This window comes from Abramis brama (genome assembly GCF_963993115.1).
Source record: "Abramis brama genome assembly, contig: SCAFFOLD_68, whole genome shotgun sequence".
In the NCBI taxonomy this organism is placed as follows: Eukaryota; Metazoa; Chordata; class Actinopteri; order Cypriniformes; family Leuciscidae; genus Abramis; species Abramis brama.
Window position 1 is genome coordinate 149,801 of NW_028155932.1, and position 16,103 is coordinate 165,903.

General features: G+C 39.3%; 2 protein-coding genes across 4 annotated transcripts in view; one reads left to right on the forward strand and one right to left on the reverse strand.

Moving 5' to 3' along the window:
• The window catches only part of LOC311077261 (stonustoxin subunit beta-like), a 100,883-nt gene extending 85,274 nt beyond the window's left edge, over positions 1-15,609 (forward strand). For 2 of the 3 annotated variants that reach the window (XM_084139094.1, XM_084139093.1), the window contains exons 6-7: positions 14,655-14,693; positions 14,909-15,607. In XM_084139094.1, coding sequence (XP_083995220.1) covers positions 14,655-14,693; positions 14,909-15,447 — 578 coding nt within the window. In that variant the 3' untranslated portion in view covers positions 15,448-15,607. Of the gene's footprint in view, positions 1-14,654; positions 14,694-14,908 lie in introns of all 3 variants that reach the window. The other variant, XM_084139095.1, reaches the window with a different exon arrangement.
• Positions 3,819-10,641, reverse strand: LOC311077263 (E3 SUMO-protein ligase ZBED1-like). Its single transcript, XM_084139097.1, has 3 exons — positions 10,508-10,641; positions 9,346-10,429; positions 3,819-9,245 (listed from the first exon to the last, which is right to left on the reverse strand). The coding sequence occupies exons 1-3, from the start codon at positions 10,631-10,633 to the stop codon at positions 8,920-8,922; spliced, it is 1,536 nt and encodes a 511-aa protein (XP_083995223.1). The 5' UTR covers positions 10,634-10,641; the 3' UTR covers positions 3,819-8,919.
• Positions 15,610-16,103: the final 494 nt, after the last annotated feature.

The window sequence follows — 16,103 nt, forward strand, 5'->3', positions numbered from 1 at the left end:
AGTCGGTACGTGGGAAGCGGTCCTGACACAATGATCGTTATATCAGGCGATGTGCTGCGTACCGTATCGATCAGATTCCTGAAGTCTTTCTTCAGAACCTCTGTCTGTCGCAGCCTGATGTCGGCCCCTCCCGCGTGCAGGACCACAGTTCCGACGCGCTCGTTCAGAATCTCGGGAACGTGAGCAGCGATTTCAGAAACACGAGCACCAGGAAAGCAGTGACTATGCACCTTACTTTTATTTAACGTAGCTTGTACGTGTCGAACGATGGAATCACCGATGATCACAGCATCGCGTTCTGTTTCGCGAAGAGGGGAGAAGCGGTTTTGTGTGGATAACTCGAAAACCGGGAGGGTCGGAGAGAGTTTTCTTGGTCTAGACCTGACTCGCGTCTTCCGCTGCGGAAATATCCAGGCTTCGTGGTGGCATGTTGGAGCCGGCGTAAACGAGACCATGGCTGATCGCGGCCTCGACGCTCGTGACCGATGCTGAGTAACGCACGGAGTAGACGAGGTTGGAGTCAGCGGGTTAGTAACGTTGATCACTGATTTGTGTGCATCGGCGCGTGATGTTTCAAGAGCTAACCGCCGGTCTATCAGCTCGGCTTTTCTCACTAAAAGGTCGTGGATCTGTTTCTCAACAGCTTCCAGCTCAGACTGCAACGCGTGTAGCTCAAATGTGTCCTCACCTGCACCAAAAGGTAGACTACTTACATCTGATATATTCGCCATTTTAACAGATGGACAGTAAGTTAAGTTAGCAACGACGCTACCAGTGATGCTATCAATATTAATACTAATTTATGACTGAAGTCTTGGATATAATCCGTCTTTTTAGTGGTAGAGTAGACGCACGATAGGCGAAAAAATGTTTGTTTGTAAGTGAGTGTGGAGAAGACGCGTTCAGCCGCGATCCACAGGAGTAACCTATAAGAGTATCCGACGTTGGATCACTAATAGGCTTGAGACGCGTCTGCTCAACAGTCCGCGTTGTAACTATGAGGTGAGGAAAAATAGAAAATGTTCGTTGTAAGTGAGTTTAAAGAGAAATCAAGAATTATAAATCAATCGATGGAGCTCCAAAGACATCGATTTTTTAAGAGAGGGGAGAAGCGGTTTTCAATTTAAAGCTTGTTCCTTATGGTTTGATAGCATTTTCAAACGTTACTTTAAGAGACTGCTTTAATGGTGGAGGGAGGACAGAAAATTATTCAACCACCTGGATTTTTCACTCGTGTACACATCTCTGGCAAACGGATTATTCTCACGGACTAATTTTTTCCTTTTTTGGTGTGTGTGTGCATTACTTTTTTGTCTCGTTCCGATCGAGGATCATTCCCATGGACTAATGGATTAAACGTTTCCCGGTTGGAAAGACTGTAGCGAGCTCATGAGGCAACCCGGACATTTTTTTTTACTTATTTTTCCTGTACAGGGTGTTTGAAGGTGGTGAGTGTACGGGATAATTGTTTCATTATAATATACTGCGCTCAGGCCATCCTTAAAAATATTCTTGTTTGCCGTAACCCGACCGACCCTGTCAATTTAGCACCGACCCAATTATTTATTTTTTTTCCCTTTTAGTCCGACCGACTTGCCGGTTGTAAACTTGCGTTAAGACCGACCGATTTTTTTTTAAACTCTTCAAACAACTAATACAAATGCAATAAAATAATAGTTAAGTATTGTGAATATAAATTGCCTAGACCTACATACAAACATAAGCTACGTTCTTTCTTTTAAATAAAAACCCGTGGCGCGTCATCTATGATTATGTTTACACCATTGGTTTACGCATCACATACGGCCTGTAGGCTAAGTTCGCTTCGTTTCATTCACTGTCAATGGTTCGCGCTTGGTAATGATGGCTGCGGCTTTACTCTAAAGATTATTTCATTTTTATATGTTGTTGAATATGGTTTATTAAAAAATAAACATGTGAGAGCGTGTTATAGGCTATATGTCATGTTATTGTCAGATATGACGACGCTACTGCAACACGCATCGCCGCAGATGAAGCTGAGCATCAACGTGCTATCGCAAATCAAAGTGAAAGTAAGTCGCTGACGCATAACACACAATCATCTTCATTAAATGTAAAGAAACTAAATGATCTTACCAGGGCTGTTTCCGCTTTCTCTTATTGCGGGCTTTGATTCAGAAATTTTAGCTGATGATCAATAAAATAATGCGTCTCATAACTGTTGCTTTCGGTGACGTGCACTCCTAAATCTGCATATAGCGGGAATTGAAGATCGGATTTATATCCGCAAAAAACACACACATTTAGCCTATGTAACCAGGTGTAAATGGAATCGTTTTGATAAATCAGATTGCAATCCGATCTGAGAAAACGCATGAAGTGGCCTGGTGTAAACAGCCCCTAGACATTGGTGAAAAATGTTCGTTCCCCCCCCCCCCCTATTTTTTATTAAAAAAAAAATACTTTTTTATATTATTTTTTTATATATAAAAAAATATATACCTACCTACCGACCCTTTTTTTCTTTTTTTTGCTGTTACTGCAAACCAAAATATTTTTAAGGATGGCCTCAGCGCGTCATTCAATTGAGCTGTTTTGTGTGTTTTATGTTTATGGTGTTCAGCGCCGTCTGAGTATTATTGTTATCTTTTATGCTGTGTGACTTATTCACTATCATACATCTGCTCGTGCTAATTTATATGTTAGAGAAAGCATTGATGTAGGTGACATTATTGAAGCTTTGGTGATATTCGTCATTATTGTATTCATTTCAAAGAATCTCCTTGTGCGTTTATAGTAACACTGCTGTTTAAAAATAATTTTTGAGGGTGGATTGTTACAACATGTTGTAAAGTGTTTCCCACTTGACTGTATATATGAACGTATTATTCCTTTGTTCATGTTGTTACAAATAGTCCTTAAAGACGCAGAGTATATTATGTATTTGATGTCTAATGTAGGCTACTATACTTAATCCTATGACATTCACAATAAACAATACAAAGCCTTGAGCAAGTGACACGTACATTTCTCTGTATGAAAACCAATAGGACATTTAAAACCCTCTGGTGCTCCTCGTTTGGGAGTCACACTTATTCTCTTCACGGTCAAAAGTGACCAGACACCTGAAATTGTTCTATTTTGTAAAATTTGTAAAATGTAAAATTGTATTTTGAGAGGATTTAATGGTTATTATTCATGTTTATGCAAAAATTATGGTCCATTTTTGCCATTGAAAATAATTTAAAAACACATTTTTTCAATTTTATTTTTTCACTTAATGGAGTATTTCAGATTAATATAGAGTATAATATAAAAATTAATCATAAATTTATATATGATTATATAAATCAATTTTAGAAGGCAGATTTACGCCATCTGTTGTAATTTCATGGTGTTACCACAAGATGCCTGTATAGGTCTCTATGGAGAGGCTTGTGAATTCTCTAGTAGTTTTTGGACAAAATTACTTACTTTTACAGTTTTTCTCAATTGCTTTAACACTATAACCAGGCTTTTGAACTAAAATTTCAAAACCATAATGCCATTTATCAAAAAGCACACCCATTTCACTAAACTATAAACACTATTCACTGTTTTGACACATGAGTCAAATTTGTTGAACTGTCACTGCAACTCTCTACACACAAATCCCTTCATTTCTCATTGCTTAGACCATGTGGTCATGTATAAAGCACTAGCATTCAATATTGTTCACTCAGGTCAGCACAGCTTCAGCTCAGTTAGCACACAATTACCCAGGTGGAAACACTAAGAGTCAAAATTGAACACACATCAATCAGATCCTTCAACAGATAGATAAAAGGGCCCGAATCAGGAGGAGGAAGGGCAAGAAGATAATCAGTCTCAGATGAAATTCAAGCCACTCTAGTTGCCCATGTCTTAGTCAATGGTGTGACTATGAGGGAGGCTGGGCTATGAGTAAGGCCAAATCTGAGTCGCTTCACCGTCGCCTCGAGAACCTTCAGGGAGGTGTGGTGACAAACAAAATTCTATTACTGAAGAAGAGACAAACATTTCCAATAGTCTTTGATGAGGTGTATTTTCTTGCCAGAAAAGGCCAGCAGTCGTACAGTCACACAGAGTGGCACAGAGAGTGAGAGTGAAGGGAGGGCATCCTTTCTCCTTTATAGTCTTGACTCCCAGGATGTTTTCTTTCTAGGCAAATGATGGTATTTCAACCATATGTGGAACATTCTTAGATGTTCATCATGTTGTCTCCTTGAGTGGAGGCCCTCTTGTCACGACCAACACTCTTTACCATTCCAATACAATTCCATATTAGAATAAGGTTTGTGTGTGCTCTTTTACTGTCATACGATGGTCACACACATCTTACTGTACTGTACTGTATTTTTAAGTACATTAAAAATAAATAAAAATTAGAAGAGAGAGTAAAAAAAAAAAAAGTGTTTTTTTGTGTGTGTAAATAAAAATGTGCCAGTGTATCCATTGGTTGTCTTTTGTGTTCATCATGTGAAAAGGTTTGTGATGGGGGAACCACAAGCAACATAACTTACTAGTTTTGGAAATGTTGTTTTGAATTTATTGCACCAGTGTGTAAGAATATGTTGCAATGTGTGTGATTTTGAGGGCTTGTGTGTGTGTCTGAGGACAAAGTTTGGTTTTTCAGCAAGAGTGAATGGTTTTGAGTGTAGAGCTTCATTTTGACTTGAAAATAGGATGTTTGGGGAATTGGGTGAGACGTTATGGATTTGTGTTTACAGTTTTGAGAATACGAGGCATAGTTTCAAGAAATGTGTTTAAAGGGACACTCCACCCATTTGCATTAAGCTTTGCATTGTTAGAAACCCAGTCATACTATTGAATGGTCGTGTAACACTTTCTCATTTTCCCCTAAATCCGTTATTTACCTCTTACACTTCCTCCTACAATGACGCAAAAATCGTCATTTCTGTTGAGACTACAGACATCGTTCCTCATCTTTCCCAGGGGGCGGGAACCGCTCACGCTACAGACCTATTACAGATCAGTGGGTGGGACTTTACTCTCTGAAACTGAAAGCAATATCCTCCATCTTGTTTGAAGATAAGCTAACAGGCGCTGTGGAGACAGATGTAAAGTTTTGACAATAGCGGTGGAGAGTGCTTAATATGATATAGAAGAAGAGGATTTCGGAAGTCTGATGCTTGAAACAGGTGTTTGTGGCTATACCTTTACAAGCTGCATTATAGCGAAGAGCAGCCGAGGCAGAAGACCTGCCTGCCGCGGACGAGGAGCCCGGACTGGCTCGAGTTAGGGCGGACTGGTGGCGCCGGTGATCTCACTATGCAACTACGAACCGCTACGAACACAGAGATAGAGTCCGTCTGAAGCAAAGAATTTCAACGATGACAATTTCTCCTGGACGAAATCTCTGAATCAGACGAGGACACGGACGTTTGTGTTGTGAACTATCGCACCGCATATGTTCTGACTGAACATCCAGGCAGTGTTGCCAACTATTTTCAAAGGAAAGTAGCTAACGCCTCCCCTAAAAGTCGCTAAATGTCGCTAGATGATGTCACATTAGCATATTCATGACGTCATCACGGCGTACTTGCGTTGTGCCTGCCTAATGTTTTTTCTCATTAAAATCATGCTCACAATCACATACTGTATTTTAGTATAACATAATAATATAATATAGCCGAATATCCAATAAAGCTGTTCTAATTTACTATATTGTTTTGTCAGATGAGTAGCTATTGAATGACTATTTTTTATATGTGTAAAATTATCTGAATTGAGAGAGTTCGGGAACTGGGTGAACTAAAGCACTGTTAAAGTGAGTATGCAAGTGATAAGCACGAGAAAAGAAAGGAAAATAAAATGGTTAAACTAAATTCTTTAAATATAAAACAAAGTGATAAGTCCGTGAAACAACACTGCTCATTCACGTCTGTAAGCTGCCGTGCTGCTGCTCCTCTCTCAGCCATTCACTGAACAGGGTAGACGCAGAGAGAGGTGTGTGACGGCAAGGAGAACGCAAACCTCACGCTCGCAGGACTCATGCTGGCAACATTTAGAGGTTACTGAGGTTTGTCCAAAAAGTAGCTAGATTTGTCGCTAGTCGCTTTTTTGAAAAAATGTCACTAAGGGGGTCTGAAAAGTCGCTAAAAATAGCGACAAAGGCGCTAAGTTGGCAACACTGCATCCAGGTACCATGCAATAATTCACCTTTTCGAAAGAAATACAAACGAGGAGTAATGCACTAATGAGTTCGCCAACTAACTAGACATTTTGTGTGAAATGAATGTCAAGCCTTGTAGACGGAAGAGTGATTCTCTTTTAGGCAGATATGCGCTGTTCTGGATTAGTGGGAGTGGCTTGCGGAGCTGTGCAATGTGGTGCATTGTGGGAGTTGTTGTCTTTCATACAAATGCGTCCTGAAGTTATTTTTTGTCTTTCCTCGGTCACGAAGGCACCAAATTCAAAATGTATTTTACATTTCGACTACATATATGACCCACTTTAAATTAAAAACAATGTTCAAATGGGTGGAATGACCCTTTAAGCAATTGAGAAAAACTGTAAGGTGGATTTGAATGTTTTTTTTTTTTTAAAGAAATTCTCAAATAATACTTTTTTTATGTTGATTTGAAGTGTACACGTTTTTGCATTATTAGAACTACAGCCAAACCTGAATACAGAGACATTTTGTTACACATAACATTAAACTTTAATAAAAAGGTAACAAAAATAAACAGGAATGCTTTATCACAGCTTAATCCATCTGGATCTGACCTCATTTTAACCTCTTATTTCAGTCTTCTGACTAATTTTTTTCTGGATGGTAGTAGCCCTACCAGTTCATTTGTGTGTATAATTGTGTATTTGTGTGTGCATGTGTGTGTGTGTGTGTGTGTGTGTGTATCTGTTTTGCACGATTGATGTTTTAGAATGTAATTCCTTCCTTGCTGTCCACTTTTTTACTGCATTGTGGTTGAATTATTGATTTCATTTTACATATTTGTTCTATTACAGCCACACCAGCCAGTGTGTGTGTGAGTGGGTGTGTGGGTGTGTTTGTGTGTGTGTGTGTTTGTGTGTGTGTGTGTGTGTGTGTGTGTGTGTGTGTGTGTGTGTGTGTGTGTGTGTGTGTGTGTGTGTGTGAGAGAGTGTGTGTGTGAGTGGGTGTGTGTGTGAGTGGGTGTGTTTGTGTGTGTGTGTGAGTGGGTGTGTCTGTTTTGCACTATTGGTGTTTTAGAGTTTCACCCCTTCATTGCTGAGCACTTTTTTTCTGCATCGTGGCCGATTTGTAGACTGTACAAATTGTACAAATGTGTTTTTGTTGATTTCACATTAATTTCCTATGGTCGGTCATTTTTTATCAAAGAGCACAAGTGTGACTACATTTTGTATGACCACTTAGCCTGCTCGAACCATGCCCTCAATGTTTTTGTGTGTTCACATTCCAAATGCCATAAAAGTCACCAAGTTTCGTACCATTCCAATGATGAAGCTGTGATTTAAAAAAATAAAAATAAAATTAAAACAGAAAATTTAACTAAAACAGACTAAAGAGCACCAGATGATATAGCTGGCATGAAAATAAAATAAATAAATAAATAAACAACAACAATCATAATCAAAACACAAACAACAACAATCATAATCAAAACACACACACAAAAACAAAAAATAATCAACTTGAAACACAAAACCTTGTAACGTTCAGCCTTCTCGGTTGAATTACATTAACTAAAATTGGGGTCAGATTAAACTGAGAGTTTGTGAAGTGTTTTAAAAGATGAGACAACAGGAAATAGCCAGCATAAAAGAGGCAGCATGCCAAACAATGGAGGTCGTTGCTCACTAGACAACCAGGTGATCACCAGCAAACTGGACTGTGGAGTTGCTTCAGTGGACTTGCCTTTCCAGCACTTTGGATTATCACTTCTGTGGACTTTGTATATACACCTGTGGACATTACTCACATTCACTTTGGGACAAGCAATACACCAGGATTCTTTGGACTGTTTTATGGTATGGTGCCACGGACTCCACGCTTTCAACAGACTTAGTTTTCTTGTATTTATTGTGTTGTTTTAAGTTCCTTGTGAATATTGTTTAATACACTTTTATGCCGTTTATATCTGTTGTTGTCTCATCTTTTAAAACACTTCACAAACTCTCACAGTTTAATCTGACCCCAATTTTAGTTAATGTAATTCAACCTCTTATCTGTTTTATGTGTGTATGTCTTTAAATGATTATGGTCTGCCTGTCATGTGAGCAATCACATGACAGGAAACAGGAAATAGCCAGCATAAAGGAAGCAGCATGGCAAACAAATGGGGTCTCTCTATTAGTGATGGCAAAATGAGGCTTTCTGAACCACTGAGACCTCGCAGGCCATTGCTTCAGCTAAAGGTTCATTACTCGAAGCTTCATTCAACATTGCTCACTAGTGACACCTAGCTACTGTGCAAAGAAATAGCAGACAAATTAATTCATTCTGAACCAGTAACCCCCAGCCCCCCCCCATCCCGTTTTATGTATTTTTTTTACTTTCTTCTCACTGTTAATGTCTGTAACCTTTCATTTGCAATAATAAAAAGACCTGAGCAGACATTTTTGCCTGAGTATAAAATAAAATATGTTTTTTTCTCTGTCTGAATTTACTTGTGCAGAGACTACTGTCACACACAGTTCATTAATTATTCATAAATTGTTTGGATAGTGACAGTATGAACAACAAAAGTGAGATTGTGTTGAGTGCAGTGCTTATGGTGGAGGGAGTGTAATAAAGCAAACCAACAGAAAAGTGTGGGGTGGGAAAGATGAATAATTGTTTCTGGGGGGTTTTGTGCGTTGAACTGTTACTAGTTTTAGTGCAGTGTTGTGCTTATGGGACTGGGGATATAGAGGAGCAAACTGCAACACTGCAGTTTGAGGTGGGTGAAGGAAGAATTACAAATGATTTTTATTGAGGAACATAATCTTTTCAAGTGTGTTGGGGTTTAGACGATTCCTCTTCTTGGACAAAACCTCTCCAGCCTTGGAAAAGATCCTTTCACATGGAACAGAGGATGCAGGGGAACATAAAAACACCAGTGCCAGCTGATATAAATGAGGATACATCAGCTTGTGTTGAGCCCAATATAGTAGTGGATCCTCAGATCTTGTGAGATTCACTTCTGTTAAATATCGGTCCACTTCTACAGTAGCATCTGCTGTTGCACTTGAACTCCTTCTGCTGTGATGAACCGTGCTATCCAGTAGATGCCAAAGGTCACCTAATAATAAAGGTACAAAGAAAAAAAACCCCATTAACAATGGTTCACAGTACTAAACACTAATGTGAACATTCACACAACAAAGACATATACTACTTACTGTTGTTTGAAGATTGACCTGCTTCTGAAGAGGCTGGTAGCTGAGCTGGGGGTGTGTCGGTGGAAGCAGAATGGAGACCAGAACTTCTGATAACAGTAGCGCATTCAGATTTTAGTCTTGATATGGCTTCTTGGAGTTTCCCTTGACTTAAGAATCCCAGCTTTTTGAATCTGGGATCCAATAACGTGGGCATGGTCATCACACTTATTGATTCCAAATTTACTGCATGTTCCCTGACCCTCCGTACAAGGCTGTCACCCAGCTGCTTTGTTAGATTAGAATTGAGGCCTTCTAGCTTGCTCGTTACAGCGTGATTAAGCATCTTCATCATTGGTATCACTTTGGAGGCAGACACCCTTTTCTCTGCCGAAAGCTCTACTGTAGCCTGCCGGAAAGGGCCAAGAACATCTAAAGCCTCCTGGACTGCCTCATACTCCAGGGCTGTAGGAGGGGTGATGTCAGTCTTTAGAGAGGCCAGGGGTGCCCCCACTGGCTCTCTCAGCTGATAGAGACGTTCCAGCATGTTAAAAGTGCTGTTCCAGCGAGTGTCCACTTCAATTATCATTTTCAGAACTGGTCTCCCCATCTGCTCCTGTACTTGGGCCAGTCTCTCCTTTGCTGTAGTGCTGGTTCGGAAGTAGGTCACAAGTTTCCTGCATTTAGATCGAATGTCGTTGAAGGTGCTGATGTCATCAAAAGATTTCCTCACAATAAGGTTTAGAGCATGTGCAATGCATATTGCATGCCTAACATTCAATGACCTTACACATGCTATCATGTTGGCTGCAGCATCAGTTACCAGGCACTTCACTTTATCCTTTATGCCCCACTCCTCCATGAGCTTGGTATGTCCAGCAGCCAAGTTCTCAGCAGTATGGCTGTTAGGGAAATGCTCTACACCAAGTAAAATAGTGCAGAGCTTGTCATTGTCATCTATAAAATGGCAAGTAACTGCTAGGTAGGCATCCATGTTTAGGGATGTCCACATGTCCGAGGTAAGGCTTATAGCTGCAACTTTCTGCAGCTGCTCTCTGGCCTTCTCCTTAGCCTCCTTATATTTATGCTCAACCATGACCTTCAAAGCCTGTGAATAAAAATAATTGCAGAAAATAAATACTTGTAACTTGTTAAAAAATTATGAACCACTTTATTAATCACATACCTTTCGCGTTGGGATAACATAAGTTGGATCCAACACATGCAGGAGCTCCCTAAACCCATCATCATCCACAATGGAAAAGGGTTGGGAGTCCTTGATGACCATGTTCACCAGGGCCTCATTCACCATTTCTTTTTTGGAATCTATAATAAAATACAATGCATGTGTATTGTAGGAGGCTGAAATATTTTTTAAATGTTGGTTTTAAAATATATATATATATATATAGTATTATTAATTACTTTGACTACTTTGTGGATTGGTAGTAGTTTGTGCATGCTCATGCAGTGCTCGATAATGCCTGAGCATGGAGGAGGAGTTATTGCTGTATGTCAGCTCCTTCAGGCACAGCAAGCATTTCACCTTGAAACATAAATTAATAGACATGAAATATAATACAGTTATATAGTGAGGATAATTTTAATATCAAGACAGAATGTTGTTTTATAATAATAATACATATACCTTATTCTGACCAACCATTTCAAAAAACTCCCAGACTGGGGAGGTTTTCCTCTTTCTTGCTGGCTCCATTGCAAGGAAAAAGGTCAAAAAAGCAAACAAATCCAAAAGGGCAATCCAAATCAAAAAGCAGTCCAGTCCAGGTCCAAAAATCCAAAGCAATCCAAATAATCTTATGTAATTAATATATACTATACTATATACTATACTATACTAATATATACTATACTATAATTAACAATAACAATATACTATAACTAATCTAACCTGATATAATGTAATAATATATAACCCTAACACATATATGACACAATAACGACGATGACACAACTCTCTAACTCTCTGACTCTAACTCTCTGACTCTCTGATTCTACTACAACTGATTCTACAACTCCTGACAACACCCACAAAGAGGCGCGAGTTTCGAACCCCTTTTATCCGGAAGCGACACTCAGACCGAACCGATGCAAATCCACACAAACCGAGGCCTCGTTTGTCATCAGTCACGTGATTTTCACTTAAACAATACAAGCCTCGAATCGCGGCTTCATCTGGCACGCCCATTTTTTCTCGACACACGCTCCGACGCCTCGGTTCATATGTCACATCACTACTCTCTATTATTCAGGAAAAAGTGATTAGGACGTGGCAAGAGCAGTGGGATAGTAATGACACTGGCAGACATCTTTACTGTGTGCAAAGAAATGTGGGAGGGGGTAGATCTAGGGATGGAAGTCGGAGAGAAAAGGCAGTGCTGACACGTTTAAGGATTGGCCATTCGGGTCTCAATAGATCTTTGTTCCGTATAGGGAAACATCAGACAGGAGTTTGTGATTATTGCGGACAGCCAGAAACAGCTGAACATGTCCTAATAGAGTGTAATAATTACATGGAAGAGCGTAGTTGTTTAACATCAGTCCTATTTAAAAAAGGGAAAGCGCTTACTTTAGTTAATGTATTAGGAGATGTATCTAAAGGTGTTAAAAATCAAGTTATGAGGTTTCTCAAAAATACGGGGCTGTTCAACCGTATTTAATATGTACATATTAATATAATAGGTATGCGCATAGGTGAATAATTCCCTCTGACTATTCTCGACGACCACACTCCTGTCCGGTAGATGGCGGTAAATGCACCTTAAGTTGGTCTGCCAACCGCCAGTTAAACTCTAAAAGAAGAAGAAGAAGAACAAATGGGGTCTCTGTCATGAGGACCAAAGCTGGATTGAGGAGTTGCTTTTAAGGACTTACCATTCCAGCAAACCACATCACTTTCATTGGATTAGCACTACAGTTGGATTGTATATACACCGGTGGACACTTACACATTGGGACTTACAGCACGCAAGGACTCTTAAGGACTGTTTTAGGGTATGGAACCAATGGACTATGCTTTTAACAGCCTAAGGCTTCCATGTTGTATTGTGTTGTTTTAAGTTCCTTGTGGAAATTGTAAATACACTTCATTTATTCACTTTATTTCTGTTGTCGTCTCATCTTTGAAAACACTTAAACTCACACAGTTTAATCTGACCCCATTTTTAGCTCATGTAACTCTACCGATTAGGCTGATTGTTACAACCTGTTCACTCTTAAAGGATTAGTTCACTTTTGCTAATAATTTACTCACCCCGATGTCATCCAAGATATCCATGTCTTTCTTTCTTCAGTCAAAAATAAATTAAGGTTTTTGAGGAAAACATTCCAGGATTTTTCCCCATATAATGGACTTCAATGGCAACCAACGGTTTGAAGGTTCAAATGTCCATCTCAATGCAGCTTCAAAGTCTCGACACGATCCCAGTCGAGAAATAAGGGTCTTATCTAGCGAAACCATCAGTCATCATCTAAAATTAAAATATATATATATGTATATATACTTTTTAACCACAAATGCCCATCTTGTACCATCTCTGAGATGCACCACATATTATGTCATCACGTTGGAAAGGTCACAAAAAATAAATAATAATAATAAATTAAAACAAAGATGTCAGATGATTTTGAAGTTGGAGGAGAAAATGAGATGGAGTTTTTCACCCTTCCCTGCCTTCATGAACCGGAGTACACAGACAAATAACTTAGATAGATGACGTGACCTTTCCAACGTGATGACGCAATGCGTGGCGCATCTCAGAGAAGGTACACGACGAGCATTTGTGGTTAAAAAGTGTATATATATATATATATATATATATATATATTAGAAAATGACCGATCGTTTCGCTAGATAAGACCCTTATTTCTGGACTGGGATCGTGTCGAGACTTTGAAGCTGCATTGAGATGGACATTTGAACATTCAAAGCGTTGGTTGCCATTGAAGTCCATTATATGAAGAAAAAAATCCCGGAATGTTTTCCTCAAAAACCTTAATTTCTTTTCGACTGAAGAAAGAAAGACATGGATATCTTGGATGACGAGGGGTGAGTAAATTATCAGCAAAACATTTTTTTGAAAGTGAACTTCTCCTTTAAGCCCAATGTAGAAAGACCTCAGTCATCCTTGAAAACAAAATGATTATGATTAATATAAATAATATATTTAACAAATACAAATATCATTATTTATATTCTTTAATAATAATCATTATTAATGCAAAGCATGCAGAAGTTCATTGTAAAGGAAATAATCCTACTGAAACCCTTCTGCTCTCTTGCTCCAGTTTCTCTAATCGGAAACTCCCACCACCATTTCTACTAGTGCTTACCGAACCCTCTGAGCGTCCCATACGCTCGTATAACACCAAAACACAACAGAAATTCACAAAAGACATCAATTTTATTTGCTTGCTGTAATCCTAATCTTTAGAATCCATACTGCAACTGACACATCGTCATATAAACGACTTTTGGTGGCGCTTTTGACATTTTCACAATAAATAAATGATTGTGATTACACTTGTCTGTCTGTTGTGTTTTTCTTCATAACGTTACGTAGTTTGAAGAAATGGTTATGTGTTAGGTGTAGCGGCCTAACCTAGCGGCTCAAAACATCTTTTTAATGCTATATTGTTTCTAAAATTGTAATTTTCCAGATTCCGCCACATCTCCTTTCATTACGTTTTATTCTGTTTAAATTCTGTATAAAAAGGGTATGTTTAGGAAAAAGGAAAATTTTACAGATATCTTTATGCTATGAAAGATTTGTAAATATGTGACGTTCTGTAGCTGTAAAAGCGTAATAATGCTACGTCTAAATGTTGCAGATACGTCCACATTATACATTTTAGCATCTATCCACATGTACAAAAAACTTACATTTTTGTGTCTCTGAAAATTACCTATTAATACCTATGTATTAACAACCAGGCTGTTCAATGATAAAATGAGAAAGATGAGAACAGATTCAGTATTTTAGCAGATTAAAGCTTAATATACTGTATGAATTAGTTCCCCACATCATGACAGCAATATTACAGACAACACAACTCACCGTATTCTCTGTTGTCAGTTTGTCTTATTGCAAATACTTGAACGAGTTGAACGTGCTTTAAGCCAATAACTAAACCTGTATATCTGACATTAAATCCCCATACTCTGTGACTTTAAGTAGACACTATTGATGACAGCAATGCATTTGTGAACATGAAGGAAACTTTTGATATTTACTGTTAAAATCACACATTTAAATAGGATCACTTTCTCTTGCCCTGATAATCACACTCTTCATGTCTGTTGATTTCCACAGCCACAGATGTTCCCAAGACCAGGAGCGACTTCCTTCAGTGTAAGTCAGAAAACAAGCAGAGAAACTCACTGAGTGTGTTCATGTTCTTCCGGTAGAAGCTGAAAGAACACATGACAGAAGAGTTTTAGAGTTGATCATGTGAATGATGATTGAACTGCACCGAGACACTGATGATATATTGAACATGAAGAGTTCAGATTCATTAGAAGATCAGATTCATAACTCCTGATTGTGATGTGTTTTATCTCCATCAGATTACCTTCAGCTCACTCTGGATCTGAACACAGCGAGTAAAGTCCTCCGTCTGTCTGAGGAGAACAGAGAGATTAGTAACATTGACACAGAGCTTCAGCCCTATCCTGATCATCCAGACAGATTTGATGTGTGGCAGGTGTTGTGTAGAGAGAGTGTGAGTGGACGCTCCTACTGGGAGATTGAGTGGAGTGGGTATGGTGTGTTTATATCAGTGTCATATAAGAGCATCAGCAGGAAGGGATGGCATACTGAGTGTAAGTTTGGAGCTAATGCTCAGTCCTGGAGTTTGTTCTGCTTTGACACCATGTACTACTTCAAACACAATGGCATAGAGACTCGTCACTATGTAGTGTACAGCAGTCGTAGAGTAGGAGTGTATGTGGATCCCAGTGCAGGAACTCTGTCCTTCTACAGCGTCGACGGAGACACTATGAGCCTCATCCACACAGAGGAGACCACATTCACTCAGCCGCTCTATCCGGGGTTTGGGGTTATTGGTGCATCATTGAAACTGTTGATGAATGAGACTAGCCTGTAGAGAGATTCTACCCATAATGCTTTGAGCTGCAAGATAAATCAGTAACAGTGAGATGTTCTAGAGTCTCTTATTCTCTCTTCATTACATTAATAACAGCTGAACTTCTGTACCTGCAATATCATGTCAAAATAACTGTGTAATAAACCCTCATATAGTCATCAGTGTGTGTGACGGTGTGTGTCTTCCTCATATAGACATCAGTGTGTGTGTGACGGTGTGTGTCTTCCTCATATAGACATCAGTGTGTGTGTGACGGTGTGTGTCTTCCTCATATAGTCATCAGTGTGTGTGACGGTGTGTGTCTTCCTCATATAGACATCAGTGTGTGTGTGACGGTGTGTGTCTTCCTCATATAGTCATCAGTGTGTGTGACGGTGTGTGTCTTCCTCATATAGACATCAGTGTGTGTGACGGTGTGTGTCTTCCTCATATAGACATCAGTGTGTGTGACGGTGTGTGTCTTCCTCATGTAGACATCAGTGTGTGTGACGGTGTGTGTCTTCCTCATGTAGACATCAGTGTGTGTGACGGTGTGTGTCTTCCTCATGTAGACATCAGTGTGTGTGACGGTGTGTGTCTTCCTCATATAGACATCAGTGTGTGTGACGGTGTGTGTCTTCCTCATATAGACATCAGTGTGTGTGACGGTGTGTGTC